This window comes from Panthera leo, chromosome C1 (genome assembly GCF_018350215.1).
Source record: "Panthera leo isolate Ple1 chromosome C1, P.leo_Ple1_pat1.1, whole genome shotgun sequence".
In the NCBI taxonomy this organism is placed as follows: Eukaryota; Metazoa; Chordata; class Mammalia; order Carnivora; family Felidae; genus Panthera; species Panthera leo.
Window position 1 is genome coordinate 102684391 of NC_056686.1, and position 25764 is coordinate 102710154.

At 40.4% G+C, this 25764-nt stretch overlaps 1 protein-coding gene across 2 annotated transcripts in view; it reads left to right on the forward strand.

Moving 5' to 3' along the window:
- The first annotated feature begins 630 nt into the window (after positions 1-630).
- CHD1L (chromodomain helicase DNA binding protein 1 like) overlaps positions 631-25764 on the forward strand; it is a 58955-nt gene continuing 33821 nt past the window's right edge. Inside the window, exons 1-7 of one of the 2 annotated variants that reach the window (XM_042953684.1) lie at positions 631-786; positions 13384-13496; positions 17588-17694; positions 18241-18355; positions 18958-18989; positions 21893-21974; positions 24936-25098. In XM_042953684.1, coding sequence (XP_042809618.1) covers positions 654-786; positions 13384-13496; positions 17588-17694; positions 18241-18355; positions 18958-18989; positions 21893-21974; positions 24936-25098 — 745 coding nt within the window. In that variant the 5' untranslated portion in view covers positions 631-653. Of the gene's footprint in view, positions 787-13383; positions 13497-17587; positions 17695-18240; positions 18356-18957; positions 18990-21892; positions 21975-21999; positions 23325-24935; positions 25099-25764 lie in introns of those variants that run through there. The other variant, XM_042953685.1, reaches the window with a different exon arrangement.

Genomic DNA, 25764 nt, shown 5'->3' on the forward strand with positions numbered 1-25764 from the left:
TGAGCCACCCAGGCGCCTGTAGGGGGTACACTTTTAATTATAAATTACTACATCACAAATCCACTCAAAGCTGATGTTGTCATGGTGACCCCTAATCTAACACGTTGCTTCAATTTGCTTCCCATAATTCACTTGAGAAATGGTAATGGTAATGACAATTTTCATGATTTTAATTTCCTACAGAGTTTCCTAACTTTGATCGACAGCCAACATGGAAGATTAAAAGGATTTCAGGGCTCAAACTAATTTATCCCTGGTGCAAACTGAAATGAGCACATTATCCTTTACATTCTTGCTGTGAGTCGCTGGAGGGCAAGGACCATGTAGTATTGAATTCTGTAATCCCACAGCCCAGCAGTTATGCATGTACCTGGCGCAGAGTCAATGTTGGTAATAAAAGAATGGTGAGCACTGTCTGAGCTTCCCACCAGTCAAGAGCATGCAGAGCACAACCGGAACAGGCAGAACTGAGCCTGAAGGTTAACTCCGAGCACTGCTCTGGCCACAACTCAGCGCAGGACGCGCCCTCTGGCGGCCGCTGCCCGCCGGGGTGGGGTGGTGAGCGTCGGGAAGGATGCGCGCGCGCGCCGCAGGGCGGAGCCTCTCTGGGCTGGATTGAGCGTGCGGGCGCGGGGCGGACCCTCTCGGGCTGGATGGAGCGTGCAGCAGCCGGGACGTGCAGTGGCCACATGCCCGGGTTCCTACTGGCCCTTCAGACCCGGAGCCGAGCTGAGGCGGCGCGGGCTCGGGTGCAGGAGCAGGACCTCAGGCAGTGGGGCCTGACAGGTCAGTGGCGCCGGGCCGACTTCCTCCGGGGCTTGCCAGCTTGTTGGGACTCGCCTCTGCCGGGCCGGGGACTCCGCGCCCGAGTTGGACTCCGCGGGTGGGCAGTCCTGTGGGTTCTTTACCTGCTTCCCTTCCCGCCTGAAGTGGGCTGGGCACAGAGGAACCCGGCCTAGAGCCAGGCGGCCATTGCCCCCGCCTGCGCAGCCGAGGGTGGGCGGGCGGGCTCGCGATGTATGGGATTCCGTGCGGGGAAGTGAGGCCTGCCCGCCGCCCCGGCGCACTGGCCCCGGGGAGGAGGAACTCGGTGAGACCCCTGTCCCGAAGGTAAGACCTTTCTTTCTGAAGAAGCCGAGGCCGTCCTGGCGCACCAAGCATGTGGGTTTAAAGTTTCTGTTCTGGTGGGTTTGGAGGCCTGTCCTGATGAATTTCATTAGTTGTTCCTGTAAAACTACCAGAATTGGTTTCCTTGCTACAGCTTTCTTTTTCGTTTACAGTGTCCGTGCAGTTCTTTGATAATTCTCCGTTGGCCAATTCTCCCCCAATGCTCTGTTTTAAAATATCCAGCTAAACAAAGCTTATCGGTCTTTACCTCAATAATTGTATTTTATTGATACTAATCCTTCCCTAGAATCTTTGAAGCTCAAAACTTGTCTACAGACAGCGAGGGTGACGCCATCTCCTGTGGATGGAAAGACCCCGTCCCTAATTTTCCAGCCTGGCTACGCTTGACTCAACACCTAACCTCTCCAGTCCTCATTTTTAAAAATTATAAAATGGGGAACACAGTGCCTGCTTTTTAACTGTATTATAGAAACTTGGATTAATAATAACAGTGGTGTAGTCGTTCAATCATTTATTGAGTGCTACTGAGAGCCACATACTGTGAAGTGTTAGGTACAGAGATGAGCAGAACAAATACAAGGGCCCTCCCCTTCTAGAGTTTCTACACTGGGGACTGTGAGTGCTTCCAAAAGTACAAAATAGTATTTATTGAACTCTTATGTACTAAATGCCAAGGAAGTGTGAGGTTTTGTTCGTTCTCCGAGTGAAACAGAACATGGCAGTTCAATGTGCAGCTTAGAAGAGAGGTGGGTAGAAGATGAATGGGTAGGATACAGACAGGAAAGAGAAAAGACCCCTCCTTTCCTGAGTCTCTAAGAATGTGTATCTCTGTGTCTATAAGGAGTATGTATCTAACCTAAGTAGGAATTCATGGACTGGTGTTAACATGGGTATTCTGACTGAAATTTACATGTTTGTGTATGTCTATTTCCATGTTTTTTTAAGGTAGGATGCTTTGATAACATTTGTGGGAGAAAGCTAGATTAAGTATGCACATTGATACTGAAGAAATGTCTACATGGATGTGTACTATTTTAGTAAAAACGAGAAGATAAGTGGTTGCACCTTTGCTTAGATGAGTTGGTGAATGAGGAAGGAAATAGGTGGAAACTTAGTGGTGGCAATGGATAAATTGGTAGTGGAGGGAAAGAAAATGATAGAAAACAGGTATAGTCACAAGAATAATCATTAAATATTTTAACTTGAAATTCCCATTTTCTTTTTTTTAAAAGTGTGTATGTGTGTTTGTTTAAAGTTGATTTATTTTGAGAGAAAGCACAGACATGAACGAGGGCTGGGCAGAGAATCTCAAGCAGGCTGTGCCACTGTCACCACAGGGGCTTGATCCCACCATCCGTGAGATCCCGTGAGATCCCGTGAGATCGTCACTTGAGCCAAGATCACGAGTTGAACACCTAACCTGCTGAGCCATCCAGGCGCCCCTTAAAACTCCTATTTCTATTTACTAGAATTTTTATTCTACGAAATGATTTTTTGTGAGTTGGTTAAAAATCCTTAGTGATTTTTTCTTCTGATTACAGAAGTAGTACATATTCTCTATAAAACATTTAGAGTAATATTCTTTGCATAAAGAAAACAAATTAATTGCCATAGCCTCATTACTGTTGATATGTTACCGATTTTCCTGCCAGTCCCTTGATGTGTGTGTACGTATTTTTTCTCCTTTTCTGAGGCAGGGTGTGGAGCAAGGGAGAGGAGCAAAAATGGGGTTTCATGTGCATGTTTTTTGGAAACAACTTTTTTATTATCATTTAGTGTTTTTAGTCATTTGTCTTCTTCAATATCATATTTAGTGGGTACAGATCTTCCAATGAATGGATGGATGTGCCATATTTTAGCCAGATAATATGTAGGTATTTAGGCTCTTACTTTTTTTGCTGTTATAAATACTAATAAATGTCTTTGTAACCAAGTATTTATTATGCTCCAATATTTTTCATTCTTCTGAGGCAGCGTTTCTAGGCCAAAGAGTATGCAAAATTATTGCTCATTTTCCCACATTCTTACCAACACTGATATTTTCTGATTTGAGAAGTTAAAAATGGTGTTTTGTTGTTTAATGTTTGTTTCCTAATATTGATGGATACTTGGATATTTGTCTTCTTTTTGTTCCTTGTCTGTTTATGCTCCTTGCCCATTTTTTAACTGTTTGTCTTTTGCTTTGTTGGATCTTTCTTGCATTAATATTAAATATTTGCCATATGTATTGGAAATATGTTTTCTAGATTGTTATTTGTCTTTTGATTTTGAAGTGTGTGTGTGTGTTTCATTGGTGAAGTTTAAAAATTCTTTGTAGTCAAATCTTTCGGCCTTTTTCTAAATGATTTTTGTCTTTAGTGTTCTGCTTAGACGGGGCTTTACTACTATGAATTTATCGTTGTTGGCTTAATATTTTTATTCTAGTACAGTTGTGATTTCTTTATATTTAAATTTTTATTTCCCCAGAAATTTATTAGGAAGGAACTTGACTATCTTTTTTTTCCTTAAAATACAGAATTAATCACCCACTTTTTGAAAACTGATGAAACGAATATTTTGTTCAGCAGCATTCTTCCCAGTGAGACATTTTTAGTTTATCTTCTTCCCCTGAATAGTGTGACAGATGTATCCCAGACATTTCAGTGAATTTCGGAAACCCAAAATACATTGGATCATGAATGTTAGGACAACTTGTTTTTGGAATATGCAGACCTATTCTTGCTTTTCCCCCCCCTGCTTTTCCACTACAGACACACCTGAGAGATATTGCAGGTTCATTTGGTTCCAGACCACTGCAATAAAGTGAATATTGCAATAAAACCAGTCAAGTGAATTTTTTTGTTTCCTAGTGCATATACATGTTATGTTTATACTACACTGTAGTCTATTAAGTGTGTAATGACATGTAAAAAAAAAATCCCCAAATGTACATACCTTAATTAAAAAATACTTTATTGCTGAAAAATGCTAACCATCATCTGAGCTTTCAAGTAAGTTGTAATCACTGATCACCTCACCATAACCAGTACAATAACAACGAGAAAGTTTGAAATATTGTCAAATTACCAAAATGTGGCACAGAGACACAAAGTGAGCAAATCCTGTGGGAACAATGGTGCTTATAGACTTGCTTGACTCAGGGTTGCCACAGACCTTTAATTTATAAAAAATAAACAAACCAACTATAGCATCTGTGAAGTGTAAAGTGTAAAGCTTCACTGTAAAGTGAAGCACAATAAAACCAGGTATGCCTGTACTCATCCTCCTGAGAGGTGGGAAGAGAATTCAAACAACTCTGTGATGGATAGAGCTGATGGACATTTCTTCAATCCCGAAGCCTGCCTTACCATGTCCTGGAGGCTATAAAGCAAAAGACTACATTTCCCAGACTTTGTAGTTCTATTGTGCATGATGACTGTGGAGAGATTTGGAAAGGGGATAGGAGAGAAGCCACAGCCTGGGAGGGATTTGGGTTTTCAACATTTCTCTTGGAGCCTCGTCCTAACTTTAGGATAGATTGTGGCCGAGGTGGGTAGGGTCCTGGAGCTGACAGTTGGAGTATGGTCTTGTGAGATAATGGAAAATACACTTTTGTCTCTGCCCCCTGATTCCCAGAAGAGGGCTCCTGAAACTCTTGGGTGATAGGAGTATCTTTTTTTCTAATGAAGTGACTCTGTATAGGTTTCTGGATGGCTCTTGGGTGGGGACTGGTCACAAGAAAGGCCAAGCCATAATTAGAAGCTTGGAATTGCCAGCTCCATCCCCCATTCTCTTGGGAAGGGAAAATGGCTGAAAATGAAGTTAATGATTGATGATGCCTGCATGATGAAGCTTCCATTAAAAATCCCAAAAGTACAGGCTGGGAGCGGATAAAATAGAATTGTTTTTTTAATTTCTCCGATAGTTTGTTATAAGTGTATAGAAATGTAACAGATTTCTGTGTGTTGATTTTGTATCCTGCAACTTTACTGAATTAATTTATTTTAATAGCTTTTTGGTGGCATCTTTAGGGTTTTTTGTCTATAATATCATGTTATCTGCAAATAGTGACAGTTTTACTTCTTCCTTTCTGATTTGGATGCCTTTTTTTTGTCTTGCCTAATTACTGTGGCTAGGGCTTCCAATACTGTGTTGAATAAAAGTGACAAGAGTCACTTTGTCTTTGTCTTGTTCCTGATCTTAGAGGAAAAGCTTTTAGCTTTTCACCATTGAATATGTTTGCCGTGGGCTTGTCATATATGGCCTTTCTTATGTTGAAGTATATTCCCTCTATACCCACTTTGTGTAGAGTTTTTATCATAATTGGGTGTTGATTTTTGCCAAATGTTTTTCTGCCTCTAGGAAATGATCATATGATTTTTATCCTTCATTTTTTTTAATGTTTATTTTTTATCCTTCATTTTTTTAAATGTTTATTTATTTTGAGAGAGAGAGAGAGAGAGAGAGAGAGAGCGCAAGCAATCATGAGCAGGGGAGGGGCAGAGAGAGAGAGGGAGACAGAATCTGAAGCAGGCTCCAGGCTCTGAGCTGTCAGCACAGAGCCTGAGGCGGGGCTCGAACTCACTAGCTGTGAGATCATGACTTGAACCAAAGTCAGACGCTCAACTGACTGAGCCACCCAGGTGCCCCTATCCTTCATTTTCTTAATGTGGTGTATCAAATTGATTAATTTGTGGGTGTTTATCCTTTTATCCCTGGAATAGATCCCACTTGATCATGGTGTATGATCCTTTTAATACATTGTTGAATTCAGTTTTCTAATACTTTGTTGAGGTTTTTGCAGCTATGCTCTTCAGGGACATTGACCTATAATTTTCTTGTGTGCTTGTCTGGTTTTGGTATCAGGGTAATATTGAACTGGTAAAAACAGTTTGAGAGTGTTACCCCCTTTTCTTTTTTTTGGAGATTTTGAAAAGAATTGGTATTAATTCTTCTTTGAAAGTTTAGTAAAATTTACCAGTGAAGCCATTTGGTCCTGGACTTTTTTTGGGGAGGGACAGGTTTTTGATTACTGATTCAATCTCCTCATTAGTAATTGCTTACTCATCTATTCAGATTTTCTGTTTTTTCATGATTCATTCTTGGAGGGTCATTTCTAAAAATACTGATTTCTTTTAGTTTGTCCAGTTTATTGGTGTATAATTGTTGACAGTAGTCTCTTATGCTCATTTGTGTTTCTGGGGAATCAGTTGTAATGTCTCCTCTTTTCATTTCTGATTGTATTTATTTGAATCCCTTTTTTTCCTTGGTGGGTCTAGCTTAAGGGTTGCCAATATTGTTTATCTCTTCAGAGAACTAGCTCTTAGTTTCATCGATCTGTTTCTATTGTCTTTTTAGTCTGTATTTCATTTATTTCTGCTCTGATCTTTGTTACTTCCTTCCTTCTACTAGAGCTTCATTTGTTCCTCTTTTTCTTGTTCCTTGAGGTGAGACGTTAGGTTATGTGAGATTTTTCTTGTTTCTTGAATTAGGCATTTATCTCTATGAACTTCCCTCTTAGAACCACTTTTGCTGAATCTCATAAGTTTTTATATGTTGTATTTTTACATTTTCATCTGTCTAAAGGTGTTTTTTCACTTTGCTTTTGTTTTTTTTTCATTGACTCATTATTCAGTAGCATGTTGTTTAATCACATATGTGAATTTTCCAATTTCCTTCTTGTAATTGATTTCTAGTTTCATACCATTGTCATCAGAAAAGATGATATGGGGCGCCTGGGTGGCTCAGTCGGTTAAGTGTCCGACTTCGGCTCAGGTCATGATCTCACACAGTCCGTGAGTTTGAGCCCCGCGTTGGGCTCTGTGCTGACAGCTCAGAGCCTGGAGCCTGTTTCGGATTCTGTGTCTCCCTCTCTCTCTGACCCTCCCGCATTCATGCTCTGTCTCTTGCTGTCTCAAAAATAAACGTTAAAAAAAAAATCCACTTTAAAAAAAAAGAAAAGATGATATGACTTCAATCTTAATTTGAGACTTGTATTGTGGCCTAACATATGATTTATAATGGAGAATGTTCCATGTGCACTTGAGAAGACTGTGCATTTTGTTGCTTTTGGATGGAATGTTCTATATACATCTGTTAAGTCCATCTGATATAATGTGTCATTTAAAGCTTACTAATTTTTTGTCTGGATGACCTAACCATTAATGTAAATAGGGTTATTAGAATCTCTTACTGATACTGTGTTACTGTCTTTTACTGTTATTGTATTTCTAACTACTATTACATTCTCCTTTTAGGCCTGTTAACATTTACTTTATATATGTAGGTATTCCTATTATGGGTACATAAATATTTACAAATGGCCTATCCTCTTGTTGGATTGACCCCTTTATTATTAGGTAATACCCTTCTCTGTCTATTATTACAGATTTTGTTTCAAAGTCTATTTTGTCTGATATAAGTATAACTACCCTCAATTTCTTTTGATTCCCATTTGCATGGAATATCTTTTTCCATCCCTTTACTTTCAGTTTGTTTATATCCTTCGGTCTGATGTGAGTCTCTTGTAGGCAGAATATAGATTGGTCTTGTTTTTTTAATCCATTTAGCCACTCTGTCTTTTGACTGGAGAATTTAGTCTTTTAACATCTAAAGTGATTATTGGGGCGCCAGGGTGGCTCAGTTGGTTAAGTGTCCCGACTTTGGCTCAGGTCGTGATCTCACGGTTTGTGGGTCTGAGCCCCACATCAGGCTCTGTGCTGACAATGGGGAGCCTGCTTTGGCTCCTCTGTCTCCCTGTCTCTCTGCCTCTCCTCTACGTGTGCACATGTGCACTCTCTCTCAAAAATAAACGTTAAAAAACGTTTATTAATTATTGATAGGTATGTGCTTATCTCAATTTTATTAATTGTCTTCTGGTGGTTTTGTAGTTCCTTTGTTCCCTCCTCTCTCTTGTTCTTCCTTTGTGGTTTGATGACTTTCTGTAGCAGTATGCTTGGGTTCCTTTTTTATTATCTGTTGTGTATCTATTAAAGGTTTTTGTTTTGTAGTTACCATGAGGCTTACATATAACAATATATATTTATAACTGTGTTTTAAGCAGATAACAACTTAATTTTGAACTCACTGTAAAACTCTACATATTTACTCTTCCTGCACCAGTGTGTTTTATGCTTTTCATGTCACATTTTACAACTTTTTATCTTTTGGGTAACTTAATTATTGTAGTTATATTTATTTTTACTATTGTTGTCTTTTAACTTTCCTACTATTGTTATAAGTGATTAATCCTCTCCCTTTAGCATATGTTTACCTTTACCAGTGAGATTTATACTTTTATATGTTTTCTTGTTACTAATTAGTGCCTTTCTTTTCAACCCAAAGAAGGCCCTTTAACATTTCTTGTAAGGCTGGTTTAGAGATGATGAACTCCTTTGGCTTTCGTTGCCTGGAAAATTCTGTTTTTCTTCAATTCTGAATGATAACCTTGCTGGGTAGAGTACTCTTGTTTGGAAATTTTTTTTCTTTCAGCACTTTGAATATATTGTGCTACTCCCTTCTGGCCTGCAAAGTTTCTACTGATAAATCTGCTGATTGTCTTATGAGAGTTCCTGCATATATATCAAATTTTTTTCTCTTGCTGTTTTTAATATTTTCTTTTTGTCTTTAGCTCTTGACATTTTAATTATAATGTATTTGTTGTGGGTCTCTTTGGATTCATCTTATTTGGAACAATTTGGACTTCCATATTGGAAGTTTGTTTTGGATGTTTGTTGTTTGTTTTTTTCCTTCCCTAGGTTAGGGAAGTTTCCAGCCATTATCCCTTCAAATGAGTTTTCTCCCTCCTTTTCTCTTCTCCTTCGGGGACTTCTGTCATGTGAATGTTAGTGTGCTTCATGTTGTCCCAGAGGTCCCTTTAAGCTATCTTCATTTTTAAAAAATTTTTTGTGCTATTCTGTTTGGGTCAGTTCCTCCATTCTGTCTTTAGGTTCACAGATCTTTTCTTTGCTTCATCTAGTCTGCCGTTGAACTCTGTTGTTGGGTTTGTTTTGTTTTCTGTGTTTTTTTTTTTTCTTTCAGTTATTGTGTTCTTCAGCTCTCTGAGTTCTGTTTGGAACTCATATTTTCTGTTTCTTTGTTGAAGTTCTCATGTAGTTCATCCACTCTTCTCCTGAATTTGATGAGTGCCTTTATGATGGTTACTCTGAACTCTTTGTCAGGTAAATTAACTCGATTTCCTTGAAATTTTTCCCCAAGGTTTATCTGTTTTTTGTTTGGAACATATTCATCCTCATTGTGCTTTTGACTCTCACTCTGTATTGGTTTCTTTTTTTGTTGTTTATTTACTTTTTAGAGAGAGAGAGAGGGCGCGAGAGCATGCAAGTGTACCCACACAAGCGGGAGAGGGGCTTAGAGAGGGAGACACAGAATCTAAAGCAGGCCCCAGGCTCAGAGCTGTCAGCACAGAGCCTGATGCGGTGCTCGAATTCACAAACCATGAGATCATGACCTGAGCTGATCGGATGCTTAACCCACTGAGCCACCCAGGCACCCCTCTGTGTGTTGGTTTCTATGTGTATGATGAAACAAACACCTCTCCCAGTCTTGAAGGGTTGGTTTTGTGTAGGTGATAAAGTAGGTAATAAAACTGACTTTCAACCCTGTTAAGCTCTTGGTTATCTCTTAGATCTTTGTGATTACCCAAGCAGCCTATTTTATTTTTAATAGTTCCCATTAGTGGAGGGTGTGCCAAGACCAGTCAGTTTCCCAAAGGTGAGGATCTTAGCATTTAGATTCAGGCTGATCGGAAGCCAGACCCTTACAGCTTTTAATGTTTATTTATTTTTGAGACAGAGAGAGACAGAGCATGAACAGGGGAGGGGCAGAGAGAGAGGGAGACACAGAATCTGAAACAGGCTCCAGGCTCTGAGCCGTCAGCACACAGCCCAATAAGGGGCTCGAACTCACGGACCGCGAGATCACGACCTGAGCCGAAGTCGGACGCTTAACCGACTGAGCCACCCAGGCGCCCCGATTACAGCTTTTGTCACTGGTCAGCAGTGACAAAATTGGGGTTCCAGACAAGTGTATAAGCACCTTTCTGGGAGACACTGGCAAGCTGTGGCAAGAAGGCAGAGTGAGAGTGCAAAGCTGGCACCCTCTGGCCTACGTTCCCTGAGAACACCTCCGTAGCCTCTAGATCGTGAGAAAGCTGAAGCCTGCCTTAAGGCTGACGTTCCCGGACAGGTGTTTCAGTCTGGAGTCTGTTTGGTTCTCTGGGGGTGGCAGCATGCTGAGAACCATCTCTCTGGTTGTTACAGACTTGTGGGACCCAGGAACGCAGGCCCCCCTAGCCACCAGAGCCAGGCAGTCACGGGTATCAATCACAAAAACCAGGGCACCAGATGTAACAAGCAGGCACCGGACATGGAAAAGCTCCCCTGCAGAGATTCTGGCACTCTGGAGTGTGGCAGAGGGACAGTGTGAAGATGGTGCCCTCCCTCCAAGGTCTCAGGAAAGGCTTATAATTAGCTCTTAGATGTGTGTTTAATTAGAAGCTAATAAGCCTCATTTATAGAAAGATTGAGCTCTTGGGTCTCTTGGCTCTTGCTGTGCCCTGGGGGTGGTAGCTGTTTAAGAACTCTTTCTTCATTTGTTAACATCCTGTAAAGCCATGACTATAAGCCCTGCTGGTCACCAGAGCTAGGCAGTGTAGAGGTGTGCCCTGGCAGCAGCTGCAAAACTCAGGGCTCACCAGGGAAGGGTATAATCTCCTTTCTGGAAGATACTGGTGAATTGGAATGAGGCTGAGGGAAAGTACAAAGATGGCGTCCACCATCTTCCATTCCTGGAGAGTACCTCCGTAGGCCCCTGTACGTGTACCAAACCAGAAGTTTGCCATTCAGGCCAAAGCTCATGGACAAGCAAATAGGCCTCTTTCTCAGAAAGACTGGGGGTGTGTTTTGTCTGCTATTTGTTCAGTGCCCTGGGTGTGGTAGTCTGCCAGGAACAGAATTTCCCAATTGCTACTGTCCCATGGGACCCAGCAACACAAGCCCTCCTCACCTCCAGAGGCAGCAATCAAGGAGCATCCCCTGGGTAGCATTTATAGAAACCAGGGCACCAGAGGTTAAAAACTAGGGCATCAGGGGCGCCTGGGTGGCTCAGTTGGCTGAGCATCCGACTTTGGCTCAGGTCATGATCTCACAGTTTGTGAGTTCGAGCCCCGCGTCAGGCTCCGGGCTGACAGCTCGGAGCCTGGAGCCTGTTTCGGATTTCGGATTCTGTGTCTCCCTCTCTCTCTGCCCCTCCCCTGCTCATGCTCTGTCTCTCTCTCTCTGTCAAAAATAAATAAAAAAATTAAAAAAAACCCAAAAAACAAAAAACAAAAACTAGGGCATCAAGTGTTTGTAGAAGCTCCCATCTGGGAGATACCGGTGTTCTGGAGCACACAGAGGAATAGTGTGAAGATGGCACCCACTGAAGAAAGAAAAAAAGGGGCGGTGGGAGGAGAAAAGGAAAAAGGGAAATGAAAAGAGAAAAAGAGATGGCATAGCAAGGCAGAGAGAGCGCAAGAAGATGGCGCCACCGGCTTCCACCCCTGGAGAGTGCCCAGCAGGCCCCAGCCCCCACACCAGTGCTTTACAGTTTGGAAGGGAGTCTTTTTCACATAAAGTGAAAGCACTTTTCAGAGGGTTACTTCTGTGTAGGTGAGTCTGTGTGTGGGTCCTTTTAGAGTTGTTCCTCAGTTTACCACAACCCTATGGATTTTGCGGATGCCAGCCCCATTGGTTTTCAAGGCCACATATTTTGGGTGCTTGTCTCTCAGGTGCTGGTATTGAGAGTTGGGTGCCCACTGTGGGCACTCCTTGGTCCTCTCCCGATTGTGGGTCCAGTCTTGGGGTGGGGTTTATGGTGAGATTGTGTCTCAGTTTTTCCTGCCCTCTGCAGTGTGGTTTCCCTCTCTTGCCCAAGGTGGAGAGGTCACTGCCAGTTTTTAAGTTTTTTTCAGAGGAAATGGTTCCATATATGGCTGTAGATTTGGTGTATCCATGGGAGAAAGTGAGTTCAGGATCTTCCTACGTTGCTGTATTTTTAAAACTTTTATTTTATTTTATTTTATTTTATTTTATTTTATTTTATTTTATTTTATTATTTTTTTATCTTATTTTATCTTGTCTCTAATTTTGTTTATTTTTAATTTGAGTATAGTTGACATGCAATGTTACGTTACTTTCAGGTGTACGACATAGCAATTCAGCATCTATATGTTATGCTATGCTCACCACAAATGTAGCTACTGTCTGTTACCACTTAATGCTATTAAAATATCATTGACTGTATTCCTATATTGTCTACAGCTGGAAGCCTGTATCTCCCACTCCCCTTCACCCATTTTGCCCATCCCTTCACCACCACCCCCACATTGCCATCTTGAACTGGAACCTCAGCTGAATTTGCTAGCCTACAAATGGGGATAATACCTAGTGCATGACATTGTGGTAGATATTAAATGAGACAGTTTATGTAAAGTGTTCACTGCTCTTCCTGGTATTTAGGCAGTGCTTAATAAAAATAGCTTGTTCATTTTTTTTAATGTTCTACAATTATTATATACCATCTACTTTATTTTTAAAGGTTATTAGTTCAAACCAGAAATTTATGTTCTTGTTAATAGTATGTTTGGGGTCTTCCCTTTCCCCTAGATATGGTTATTGTCTGAAATTGGATTTCTTTTTTCTTAAAGGAGAGAGAAATGTGGCTCCATGTGCATTTCAGATATCTTCTGCTGTCCTTGTGCACTGTTAAACATTCTCTATGCAACATCATTTCGGTTCTTAAGTGCTCCTCCTCTGTTGAAACAAAATTTAATCCTGTCCTGTCTTGAGTTTTCCCTTTAGCACAGATAGCAAATTTAAATGGTTGCAATTAAGCAGACAGACACATGTACCCTCCATGTGTTGTTGTTTGTAGTTATGTTGCATTAGTAATGCCTCTTTCCTAGAATGGACACTGGCATGAGAGCTAGGCACCATACAGGCCAGCTCCCAGGTTGACTTCCTCATCTGTCAAGTGCATCCTGTGACACTGACAGGCTGTTTAGGTCTTCAAATGTAATAGTGACTGAGTCTGCTCAAAAAGCCATTTGGGGGGAAAAAAAAGTCATTTGGAAGTCAGCAAATGTTTACATTTCTATGACTTCCGAGCAAAGGATATAGCTATGGTGTTGTTTAGTTGAAGTCTTTAGGAGATAGCTTAGCTTGTGAGTGTGCTGAAATGTCTGCTCTTCAGACTTGCTGTATTTTTTATTTCTAGGGATTCATCTACGTCCTTATCAACTGGAGGGGGTCAGCTGGCTAGCCCAGTGCTTCCATTGTCAGAATGGCTGCATCCTGGGAGATGAGATGGGCCTGGGTAAGACCTGCCAGGTATGTTACTGTGAGTGACCAGTGTTCATCTCCACTAAGATACCTCCTCACATCTCATTATTTTTAGCTGCTAGCTACTAGTAAGTGTTTTTATATTAGGAGGTGAAATGCCTGAACCTTTGTTAAGAGATCATGTCCTTGGTATTGACTTTTCTCGTTACGAGGATGGTTTTGAACTGTCACTAAGCTTATCTAACCTTGACATTGGATTGCAATTAATGGGCAAAGTTTTTCTCTATGTAAATCAAATATACCTGTCCCAGGGATCAAATTGACTCGGCCCTCCTTTGTAGTAAATACTTCTGTCTAGTTAACGGGATTACTTCTAATATTTCTCTCTTTTCCTTAATGGGTGGTAGAGCTACTTCTCATTTCTGTGCCATGCTAGGGAAGTTCAGAGGAAGTATCGTGTCTTCCAGAATGCCTGGGCCATCTAGTGGTAGGACCTAGTTTAGAGACCTGGAGAACGAGATGTGGCCTCCTTGTGCATTGATAAGCAGACGGTGTTGAGATCAATTATTCTGGTAGGGTGATCACCAGCACAGCCCTGTGTTGACAGATGTCAGTGGTAGGGTTGAATTGATTGAAAGTTCAGATACGGACATCCCTTCGGTTAGTCACACAAGGTTTACTCATCTATAGAATACCAAAGAAAGTCAGTGCAGTCAGGATATACAGCAGAGGCCACTTGATCAGAAAGTATGGAAGTGTAAGTTTCCCCATACCAAAAAGGTTTTTGCCAGTAAACACACAGAATGAGTGAAGGTCTCATTGTCCTTTTAGAAGCTCAACTGGCCCCTGCAAGCCTGACCCTCCATACATAAACAGTCCAGTTGGAGCAGTTCGTCACATAGCCCTGCACATTGTGTGTGACTGTGTGTGGGAGACTACTTTATCTAAGCCAGGTGTAGCTCATTGATCTTGGGGCTCTTCAGAATACAAAATGACCTGTGAGTATGGTACCCTCAAGGACGTCATTTGTCACTCTCAGGTTTCTCAGGCAAATAAATTGGGTTCTGGTGCATTCCTGAACTGAGAGCTGTAGAACTAGAACAAAGGTAAGTTTTCTGGATGTCTCTGGGAGCCAGTCTTCTGAAGAGACAGTTGGGTCGTGGGGCGTCTGGGTGGAATAGTCAGTTAGGCGGCAGACTTTGGCTCAGGTCATGATCTCATGGTCTGTGGGTTCAAGCCCCACGTTGGGCTCTGTGCTGGCATCTCAGCCTGGAGCCTGCTTCTGATTCTGTGTTTCCCTCTCTTTCTGCCCCTTCCCTGCTTGCTCTCTGTCTCTCTCTCTCTCAAATAATAAACATTAAAAAAAAATTAAAAAAAAAAGAGAGACACTTGGGTCGTGTACAGAGCCTCCCCACCTGCAGTCTCCTTTGCTTCCCGCATCGAACCCCCTGACTTCATTCAGAGCCAGCAAATTCCACTTGTCCTTTGCCTTTCTCCAGAGTGTTCATATAGCTCTACTTGAAGTGCCCTAAAAACATTCTGTCATCTTGCTAAAATTTTGTTTAGAATTTTCACATTTGTGTTCATGAAGGATATTTGTCTCTAGTTTCCTTTTCTTATAATGTCTTTGGTTTTAGCGTTGTGGTAAAAAAGATGGGCTCATAGAATGAACTGAGAAATATTCTATCCTCTTGAGTTTTCTAAAAGAATTTGTGTAGAATTGGTATTGTTTCTTCTTTAAATGTTTGGTAGAATTCACTAATGAATCCAAATTTTGTAGATATATCTGGTTTATGGTAACAAAAGATAAGTTTTCTCTCAATGGTAACCTCCGTGAAAGCTGAACAGAATGATTTTCTTCTAGTAAGTACTTAATTTGGTGATTGCTCTGGCACAGTCTGGGCTGCGAAGCAATGGATAGTTAAAAAAAGGAAGTGATTTCCATTGTGAAATTAGTGTAATCTCAGTTAAAAAGTAATTGCCACCCTCTAACCACAACACTCTAACCATAACCGTGGGCAGCAAGGTATCTGAAATGGCTGACATTATAGTGAGCATATCATTTGTTTGCTTGTTTGTTTTAAGTAGGCTCCATGCTGGTCATGGAGCCCAGTGCAGGGCCTGAAGTCATGACCCTGAGATCAAGACCTGAGCTGAGATCAAGAGTCTGACACTTAACTGACTGAGCCACCCAGCAGCCCCTATAGTTTGTATTTTATTAATCTAACATTGTCATTGTAGTTACCCATTTGATTATATTCTTCACAGTCATTTTCTGCTGGCTACATAATACTTCATCAAGAGAATTCATAATTTACTTAAATATTCTGCAGACGAGGAATGACCAGTTCCCCTCCTTTTGTGCTACTTAAATTAACTTTACTGTGAACATCCTTGGGCATATAACCTTTTCAGGATTTTGGATTGTATCTTTAGGATAGATTTTCACAGAAATGGTTCAGCATTTGGGAATGGGCTCCTTAAACATTTTGCTTTATAAAAGCAAAAATGTATTTTCTCTGAATATCACAGCAGACATTTATTTATTTATTTATTTATTAATTATTTTTTTAATAAACTTTTTTTTAATTTTTTTTATTTTTTAAAATTTACATCCAAATTAGCATATAGTGCAACAATGATTTCAGGAGTGGATTCCTTAGTGTCCCTTACCCATTCAGCCCATCCCCTCTCCCACAACCCCTCCAGTAACCCTCAGTTTGTTCTCCATATTCATGAGTCTCTTATGTTTTGTCCCCCTCCCTGTTTTTATACTATTTTTGCTTCCCTTCCCTTATGTTCATCTGTTTTGTATCTTAAAGTCCTCATATGAGTGAAGTCATATGATTTTTGTCTTTCTCTAATTTCACTTAACATAATACCCTCCACATAGTTGCAAATGGCAAGATTTCATTCTTTTTGATTGCCGAGTAATACTCAATTGTATATATATACCACATCTTCTTTATCCATTCATCCATCGATGGACATTTGGGCTCTTTCCATACTTTGGCTATTGTTAGTGCTGCTGTGTCCCTTCGAAACAGCACACCTGTATCCCATGGATTAATGCCTAGTAGTGCAATTGCTGGGTTGTAGGGTAGTTCTATTTTTAGTTTTTTGAGGAACCTCCATACCGTTTTCCAGAGTGGCTGCACCAGCTTGCATTCCCATAAAAGTTTTTTAAAAAATATTTATTTATTTTTGAGAGAGAACGAGAGAGACAGAGTGCAAGTTGGGGAGGGCCAGAGAGAGAGGGAGACACAGAATTTGAAGCAGGCTCCAGGCTTTGAGCTGTCAGCACAGAGACCAACCCAGGGCTCAAACCCATGAACCTTGAGATCATGACCTGAGCCGAAGTTGGATGCTTAACTGACTAAGCCACCCAGGTGCCCCTATAGTAACCTTTTAAAGAAACTTTTAAAGGCTGTGTGTACAGCCTTATCCTAAAATGTGCCTATTTGGCTTTACAAAGATTTTTGTTTTTTAAGCCTACTTAAGCTTATGAATTATTTATTGTTTGTTTTCCTCAGTAGAAATACGTTCCAAGAGAACTAGGAGTTTTGTCTGTTTGGTTCAGTGTTATATTCCAGAACTTAAAACAGTGCTAGCAAATAGAAGGTGCTCTATAAATGCACATGGAAGGAAGGCAAACATTAGGGAAAGGAGGGAGGGAGTTAGGAAGGAAGGCATCCTCCCTCAGGAGAGTGTGGCAAGCAGCGGAGGCCACCTCGTGGTAGGTCATCTTTAGTCACATCTTGGAAGTCCTTGCCTTAGGTTTTTGGAGTGTTCTTGATCTTGTGCATTATTTGTATTTTTTCATTTATTTCTGTTTGTCTTTCCTGATTTTTTCCCTTTGCATTGCAGGGTTAATTACATAAATACTGAGCTTCGTTGCTTGTTAACTATTGATGTAATTGAGTACCATGAATTTCTTTGGCAATTATATTTATGCTTAAAGGATTTCACTCTAGGATTGGATGACTCTCCCATTGTGTGGAAGATTGTACATTATTGTTTTGTACACCAAGTCTTCTGTAAGAGTTTGTGTTCCCTACAAGGTTGTGGGAACTTTGTGGTTGTTTCTCACAGAAAAGTAATAAATGTTATAAAAATTGCCTTCTTTTTGTGTATTCCAGACTATTGCTCTCTTCATTTACTTGGCAGGAAGATTAAATGACGAAGGACCATTTCTGATTCTTTGCCCCTTGTCTGTTTTGAGCAACTGGACAGAAGAGATGGAGAGGTACAGAGTAGATGTAGCTGAAATTTTGTTTTTTACATTGAGTATGATTTTTTTTTTCTGGTGATAGTGAAATGTGATAAAGCAACATATTGTCCTAAGCAGTGATTTTATTTCTTCCAGAATACTCTGACCTGAGCAATAAAGGTAGAGACAGAATCTGATGGGGGGAGGATTAAGTGGGTGTTATTGTTACTCAGTAACAACACAGAACGGTACTCAGTAAATTTTGCTGAACTAAAGGAGAAACTATATTTTTCACAGTGACATAGGAAGTAACCAACATGGAAAAAAATAGTTTTTTCTTTAGAATTAGCACAAGGCCTTTGTAGATGTTCATCTGATCCTTCCATCTGTTCACACAGAAACTTACCTATAGGTTTACCTGTTACCATAGATAAGATTTCAGAGTTCAGGACTCTTTCTGGTTGCAGGACATCTTGAAGTCTGCATGTCAGTAATCCTTCCATGAAATGTAATTTTCTAGATATGCACATCCTTCCCTTTGGCTGTACATTGGTGTTCATCTACCTCTTTTCTTGGATCCAGATTTGCTCCAGGGCTTTCCTGTGTAACATACGCAGGTGACAAGGAGGAGAGAGCCCACCTACAGCAAGACCTGAAACAAGAGTCACGTTTTCATGTGCTGCTAACTACCTATGAGGTTTGAATTTATTTCTATCAAGAACTCTTAACCTTGGGACCGTAGAAGTTGGAGAATCTACTGGAATTAGGTTTAATTTTTTGGAGAGCATGCATTTTTCTGGGAGAGAAGTCTACTTTCATTAGATTGTCAGAGAGGGATTGTGACCAAAGGAAGTGAAGGACTACTGTGTTCCAAATTTGCTGAATGTCTCTTCTTTCCTGGTGCGGCAAGAGCAAAGGTGCCCCAGTGAAGGGGGTGGCATTTGAGCTGCCTGTTGGCCAGTAAATAGGAGGAAGGAGTAGGCAGGCAGGGGAGAGGGTTTTGTGGGCTGAGGGGTTGCCTGTTACTGCAGGACGAGAGTAGAGGGTACTCAGTTCCAGTATCATTTCAAGTTTTTAGTCTTAAAGTGAAGGCAAGACCTTCCACTTACTCCTGCCTAGGTTTTGTTTTTTTCAAGATAGTGCTACTTAGAAGTTATGCTCACAACTTTTTTTTACTTAGTGAATGATTAAGACTTAACTCTCCTAAAGTATAAGATTTAGCTAACAAGAAACTAGTTTATTAATATCAGTTGTGTTAATACTAGCCTTTATAATGTGTCTTTTTCCTTAATTTTTCAGATTTGCTTGAAAGATTCATCATTTCTAAAATCGTGAGTATGTTGCGGTACTTCAGAAACTGTTGAATATATCATGAGAGTCACGTCTTTCCTTTACGTTTTAGTACTTTATCTTTCATGTCATGTCTGGCACATCTTCCTGGTATGTCTTCCGTGAGTCTTACTTACAGATTGGTGTGGCAGAGAGTAGTCCTGCAGTCTAGCCCTTACTCATTAGCTGTGTGTCCCTGGGTTACTTAACCTTAGTGAACTTCAGCTTCTTTGTTGGTAAAAGGAGGATAATCTCTACTTTGGATGGCTGTTGTGAGGATTAAATAAGGTGTCTGTGATGGGTGGTTAATAAATACTAGATTCTTTACTTTGCAGACTGCGCAGATACCTTTCAGGACTGCTATTTAGAGATTTTACTGCAATATAGGAGGTGAATTATTTGAGCCTTTTCCTGGAAGTATCTTAAAGTAGCAGTCAGTGCTATGAAATTAACTTTTTAGGAAGGGAGTTTTAAATATACTTTTAATTAGTTAGCTTTCAGGCTTTCACATCAGCTCATGATGCATAGGAAGCTTAGATTTAATTCTTCCATACCACCTAATACCATGGGTGATATGTTGCGGTATAGGGTTGAGACTACAGTTACAATGTAAATTCAACACTAGCTAGACTTTAGGTACATAAGAAAAGTTACGTTGACAGGGTTTCATTCTCCAAAGCATGTGTAGTTTTGATGTGGTTAGGTGGGGAGAAACTTCTGTTTTCAAAGTGCTTCAATATTTTAAATGTTCTCATCTAGCTTCTGAGTTGGATTTCTGTTTTCATCTTATTTTGAGATACTGAAGGCCCAGTCATAGATTTCATGACTTCCAACCCATAAGTTTCCTTTAAGTAAGCGTGTTATCTTACTCTTCTTAAGAAGAAAATAGGCTTGAGGTGCCTGAGTGGCTTAGTCGGTTGAGCGTCAACTCTTGATTTCAGCTCAGGTCATGATCTCAAAGTTCGTGATTTTGAGCTTCGCATTGGACTCTATGCTGACGGTGCAGAGTCTGCTTGGGATTCTCTCTCTCTCCCCTCCTCTCTCTCTCCTTCCCCTGCACGCTCTCTCTCTAAATAAATAAATAAACTTTTTTTTTTTTTTAAAGAAGAAAATAGGCTTCCCTCTCTTTTTCTTTTTTCTATAATTAGTATCTAATGTAATATTTGTTGAAGATCTCTTCTCTGGAAAGACACTGTTTGGGAGTTACCAGCAGTGCCAGGAAAGTAAACTGTAGAGCTCCCTAAGAAGACATAGACTCCAGTAGAGGGAGAGGCACTATACAGATATTCATAGTACAAGGCAGGATGTGGGAAGTCTCAAAAGGCGAGAAAATTGGGACATAAATGGTTTTTTTTTTTTTTTTAAGTTCATTCATTTTTGAGAGAGAGACAGAGTGTGAGCAGGGGAGGGGCAGAGAGAGAAGGGAGACACAGAATCTGAAGCAGGCTCCAGGCTCTAAGCTGTCAGCACAGAGCCCGACATGGGGTTTGAACTCATGAACTGAGATCATGACCTGAGCTGAAGTCAGACACTTAATCAGCTGAACCACCCAGGCACCCTGTTACATATATGTTTTTGATTACTTAAAGTATCCTAGGTGACCTTCACGAAAACCCTAGTAGGCAAGTATAGATCTTCTAAATGAAGAAAGCAAGGTAACTCAGCTGAGGCCACATTGCTAATAATGGCAAAGAGACATCCAAATGTACCACTTGGTGTTGTGGAGACTTTTTCTTTTAATTTTTTTTTTTTTAATGTTTATTTTTGAGAGAGAGAGCGTGAGTGGAGAAGGGGCAAAGAGAAAGAGGGAGACACAGAAACCGAAGCAGGCTCCAGCCTTTGAGCTGTGAGCACAGAGCCCAATGCAGGACTCAAACCCACGATCCATGATACCATAATCTGAGCCGAAGTCCGATGCTTAACTGACTGAGCCACCCAGGCGCCCCTCTTTAAAAAATTTTATTTATTTTGAGACAGAGCGAGTGCGGGAGGGATAGAGAGAGAGAATCAGAAGTAGGCTCTGTGTGCCGTCAGCATGGAGCCTAATATTGAGTTCAGTTTCATGAACCACAAGATCATGACCTGAGCTGAAATCAGGAATCCAACACTAAACCGACTGGGCCACTTAGGTGCCCCATGTGGAGACTTTTGAAGAGCATCTCAAAAAAAATAAACATCTTGGGGCGCCTGGGTGGCTCAGTCAGTTAATCCTCTGACTCTTGATTTTGGCTCAGGTCTTGAGAAATTGTTGTTATAATTTACTATGCTACAAAATGTGCTTTGGAAGTAGCCACCAAAGACCTCCATACTAGTGTATCCAACAGATGTATCTTCCTGGACGTCTGTAACATTTGATCTTATTCACTGCTTCCCCATTTTTTTAAATTACGCTTTTTAAGCTACTGTGACACCAATTTCTCATAATTTTTCTTCTGGGTTTAAATCTCAGCTCCACTGCATTCTAGCTTTATGACCTTGACCTAGTTACCTAATCTTTCTGAGCTTTAGTCTCCTTGTTGGTAAAATGAGCACAATAATGTCTACTCACCATATTCTTTTGGATTAAATAATAGACATAAAGCTCCAAGCACAGTGTCTGGCACATAGTCGGTGGTCATAAATGTTTCCTTTTGCTTTCTGTCTCCAGCTCCTTCTTTTCTGCCTTTATGCACAGGTCTTTCCTGTCTTGGGAAAAAAATTCCCTTAAATTTACTGCCTTATCCAGATGTTGTCTCATGTACATGGCAGGCTTTTAGATAAGAAAGAAACTTGAGTGTGTTTCTAATAGAATGGGCTTAATATTAGTCTTGCCAACAATAGTTATTTTTATGGTAAGACTTTTTGGCTATAAGATATATGTTGGAGTTTTTACACAAAACTGAAAGCTTGGATTTTTCTCTCACAGCTTCCCTTGGAGTGTTCTTGTTGTGGATGAAGCTCACAGGTTGAAAAACCAAAGCTCCTTGCTGCATAAGACACTTTCAGAGGTAAACTCACAGGATAGTCTTAGTTTTTGTATAATCTCCTTTTGAAAAATACTATTTTAGGCTTGTGTAGAGTTAGTTAAGTTGAAACATTTTTTTTTCAGTCCCGATTTCTATAGGGCTAAATAAACATTTCGTGAGTGACAGAGGTAGTACTTATATGGCCTCACTGCTCCTTCCTCTCATCTTTTACACAGGAAATAACGTGTACTGAAATCTGGTTATCAGGTAATAAGATGCTATCCCAGTAAAATACATTGTAGTTTTAGAAATGTTTCAGCTCTCTTTTGATCTTCTTCAAAGGGGTAGTTCTTTAAAAATAATCTTATTATAACTCTTCTGTCTGCAATAGCAGTTATATCTGACATATTGTACCCTTCCCCCCATTTACCATCTTAAAAAATTTGACAGTTCACATGGAGTCATAAAGAGACCATCGCATGCCATTGACTATTAGCTGCAGTCTCTCTTGTCTTTGTCATACTTTTGAGTGTGACACCCTTGATCTCCTTCCCTTCTCTTGATCTTTGCCATCATTCTGGCACAGTGAGAAATGAGAAATGTCGGTGTAGCCCTAACCTTGCCCTCTTTTCTGAGGAGCCAGTGGAACAGCTTGTGAGTAAGAAGTGCCTTTCTGTTTGCTGACCTCATAAAGGCTTATTCATGAGACCGCATGTGTGAATTCCTGTGACCATCACTGAAGTTTGGTCCCTGTCCTATAACCAATCAGATAATAAGATTAGAGGTGACTTAGAGGAAAGTCTTAGGTCTGAATTCTGTATTTAATGGCTAAACGTTGGAGTTTTTGATATTTTGATGAAGATATGGTCACTGTTATTGGTCCAGTCTCAGAGATTGCTATCCCCTGGTGGGGCTGACTCTGCTCTGTGTTTGCCTTCATTTGGGGACTCTAAACAGTATCTTTTCCCCAAAGGATTGTCATATTCTGGCACCTTACTCTATAAGACACTGCGTCATAAACTACCATGCCAGTTTACTAAAATATAATGGGAGAGGAGAAGCGGGTGTAGTAAAGGAACCCCAGGTTTGGAGTGAGGAAACTAAGTTCTATTGCTAAGTTCTATTCTATTTCCTTGTTCATAAGGAAACTAAGGCTCAGGGATTATGTGAGGAAATTTTGTGTGTCATCTAAGCATTCCTTTTTAGGTGAGGTTTGAATCGCAGACAACTTGTTGGTTGGAGAGAAATGCATTTATTGATAGGGCTGAGAGGTGGGCTAATACTGTTTTCAGCTTGTTTGTGAAAGTTGGAAGCAGTTTGTATTGAAACATAGGGAGTTGGTTCTACAATTTATGCTATGCCTCGTTTACGTTTACAAAGTACATTCACAAAGTAAGTACGGTACCTCGACAGTGTAAGGCTGCTGTGGAAGATTATGTAGAAAAGTTTATAAAATACTGTATACAACGAGATCAGCTCCGGATTTTTTTCACCCAGTAATAAAATGGACACTACTTTGAATAAGTACGTGAGCTCATGTGACAGTCTAAGTTGACTGTAGTGACCGGCAGCCCTCATCTTCTTCGGTCACCCCAGCTCTTTGCTTGGTGAACACATATTATAAAAATTTGAGTTGGTTATTGGAAGCATTTATTTCTGACCAGTTCCCATACTTGAAGTACTATGAAAACATTGTCCTACAAGCAGAGCAGGCATGAGTGGATGGACATTGATTAGACAATTTAAAAAGAAAAAAAATAAAAGAGATTGCAAAAAAAAAAAAATAGTAATGACATTCTCAAATCAGTTTTAATTGCATTTCATTTGTTACCTTACTACAAAGCTGTATCATCTTATGACCCTTTCCCAAACCTAAATACAGAAACACAAGAATAAAAATAAAAGCCATTAGGGGCGCCTGGGTGGCTCAGTCGGTTGGGTGTGCTTATAGCTCAGAGCCTGGAGCCTGCTTCAGATTCTGTGTCTCCCTCTCTCTCTGCCCCTCCCCTGCTCATGTTCGGTCTCTATCTCAAAAATAAATTAAAAAACATTAAAAAATAAATAAAAGCCATTAATAATTTACTCCCCTGCATGCATTAACATTTGACATATCTGCTTCCATATCCTTTGCTGTGCATATGAACACGTAAACATATAAGTATGCATATTGTTATTCTAGAAATCAAAATATACTGTATTTTTGTATTTAATAAGTATGTCTATATACATAAGGGTATATATGTACGTATACACACACTGTATTTCATTTTTTTAAATGAAATATATAAGATATGGCTTTCCAGTTTTGCTTCATTATTTAACTCAAATGGTATAAGTTCTTATAAATGTCAATTTAGAGCTTGTCTTTTGCTTAACCTAGTATCTGTTACTGTTTTTCCTAGCCTTTTATTTCATTATTCTCTTACTCTTGGTGTTCTCATCACCTGCTCAAATTTAAAGACTTTCTTTCATTTATGCTGTATGAGGCTCAGAAACATCCAGAAGTCTTGATGTTTTGGATGTGATACACTAACATTTTACAAAAGGACATTCTTTTAGTCTAGATCTTTTTGCTTCCTGCTTGTAGTGGTGGGCCTGATGCTATAGCTTTTTCAAACTCTTGAGTATATACCATGTGCTTCTGAAGTCTCAATAGACTCACCATGTGGGTAGTAACATACTGCTTAAATTCTCACAAAGATTGAACAATAATAATCATATTGAATATTCATGTAGTACTTCAGAGTTCACATAGTGATTTTACTCACCTCCTTGTAACAGTTTCTCCTTCCCAGGATTATTATCCCCTTCTTACAGTTGAAACTGAAGAAGTATTATTCCTACCATCAAACAGCTGGCATACAACTTGAACCTGAGTCCTCTGATTTCATGTCTTTATTGTCAGCCCATTAAATCATGCCTCTCTCTGTAAAGGTTTTCATGGGTAACTCAGTCTTGCTTTCCAAGGTTATGGATTTTTAATTTTTATTTTATGTATTTGAGTTCTCAGTAGTCTTCAGTCTCCTGTTGACCGGAACTCCCATCCAGAATAGCCTTCAAGAGCTCTACTCCCTCCTCAGTTTTGTGGAGCCTGATGTCTTTCCCAAGGAGCAGGTGGGAGATTTTGTTCAGCGTTACCAGGATATCGAGAAAGAGTCCGAGTCAGGCAAGTTCCCTTCCTACAAATCATGCCAAGAGGTCTGGGCCCAGAAACTGGCCTGGTGCATAATAGACACTGGTTATAGATAGAAAAGAAAGAGAATTGATAACCAGACGACACCTTCTAGGGAGAATGAGCCACCCAAAACTAAGGTGGTGCTAGATCCCCTCATGTCATTCCCAGTTGTCTGCTATTCATGGTTCTTATTTGTTTGTTACGTGATTCTACAGCGGGGCTTCATGGGTCATTTTTGGAAGAGATGGAAAGTGTCTGCTGGTTTGCAGACTTTTTTTTCCCCTCACCTGTCATTTCTATAATTTTGTAATCTGTTAACTTTCTATGCTATTTCCCGAGGCAGAAAAGTATATGGGGTGCCAGAGTCCCGAACTACTCTTCAGCATTCCACAGCACTGGTGTTTCTGTTCGCTGTGCACCAAAATCAGAAGTCTGGGATGGATGGATGGTGGGAGTGAAGCAGGAAGCATCCTCGTTTGTACAGCTGCCAGTTGCGGTCTTCCTCTTGCACCCTTGCCCCTCTGCCTCGTAGAATTCTCTGTCCCTGTAGTATTATCCCGGGACGAGTGTTCAACACCAATGCTAGGCAGGCCTGCCAGTGGGTATGCATGTCCTGGGTGAGTAGGAGTTGGAAGGGCTTCTCACATCTTGCCCATC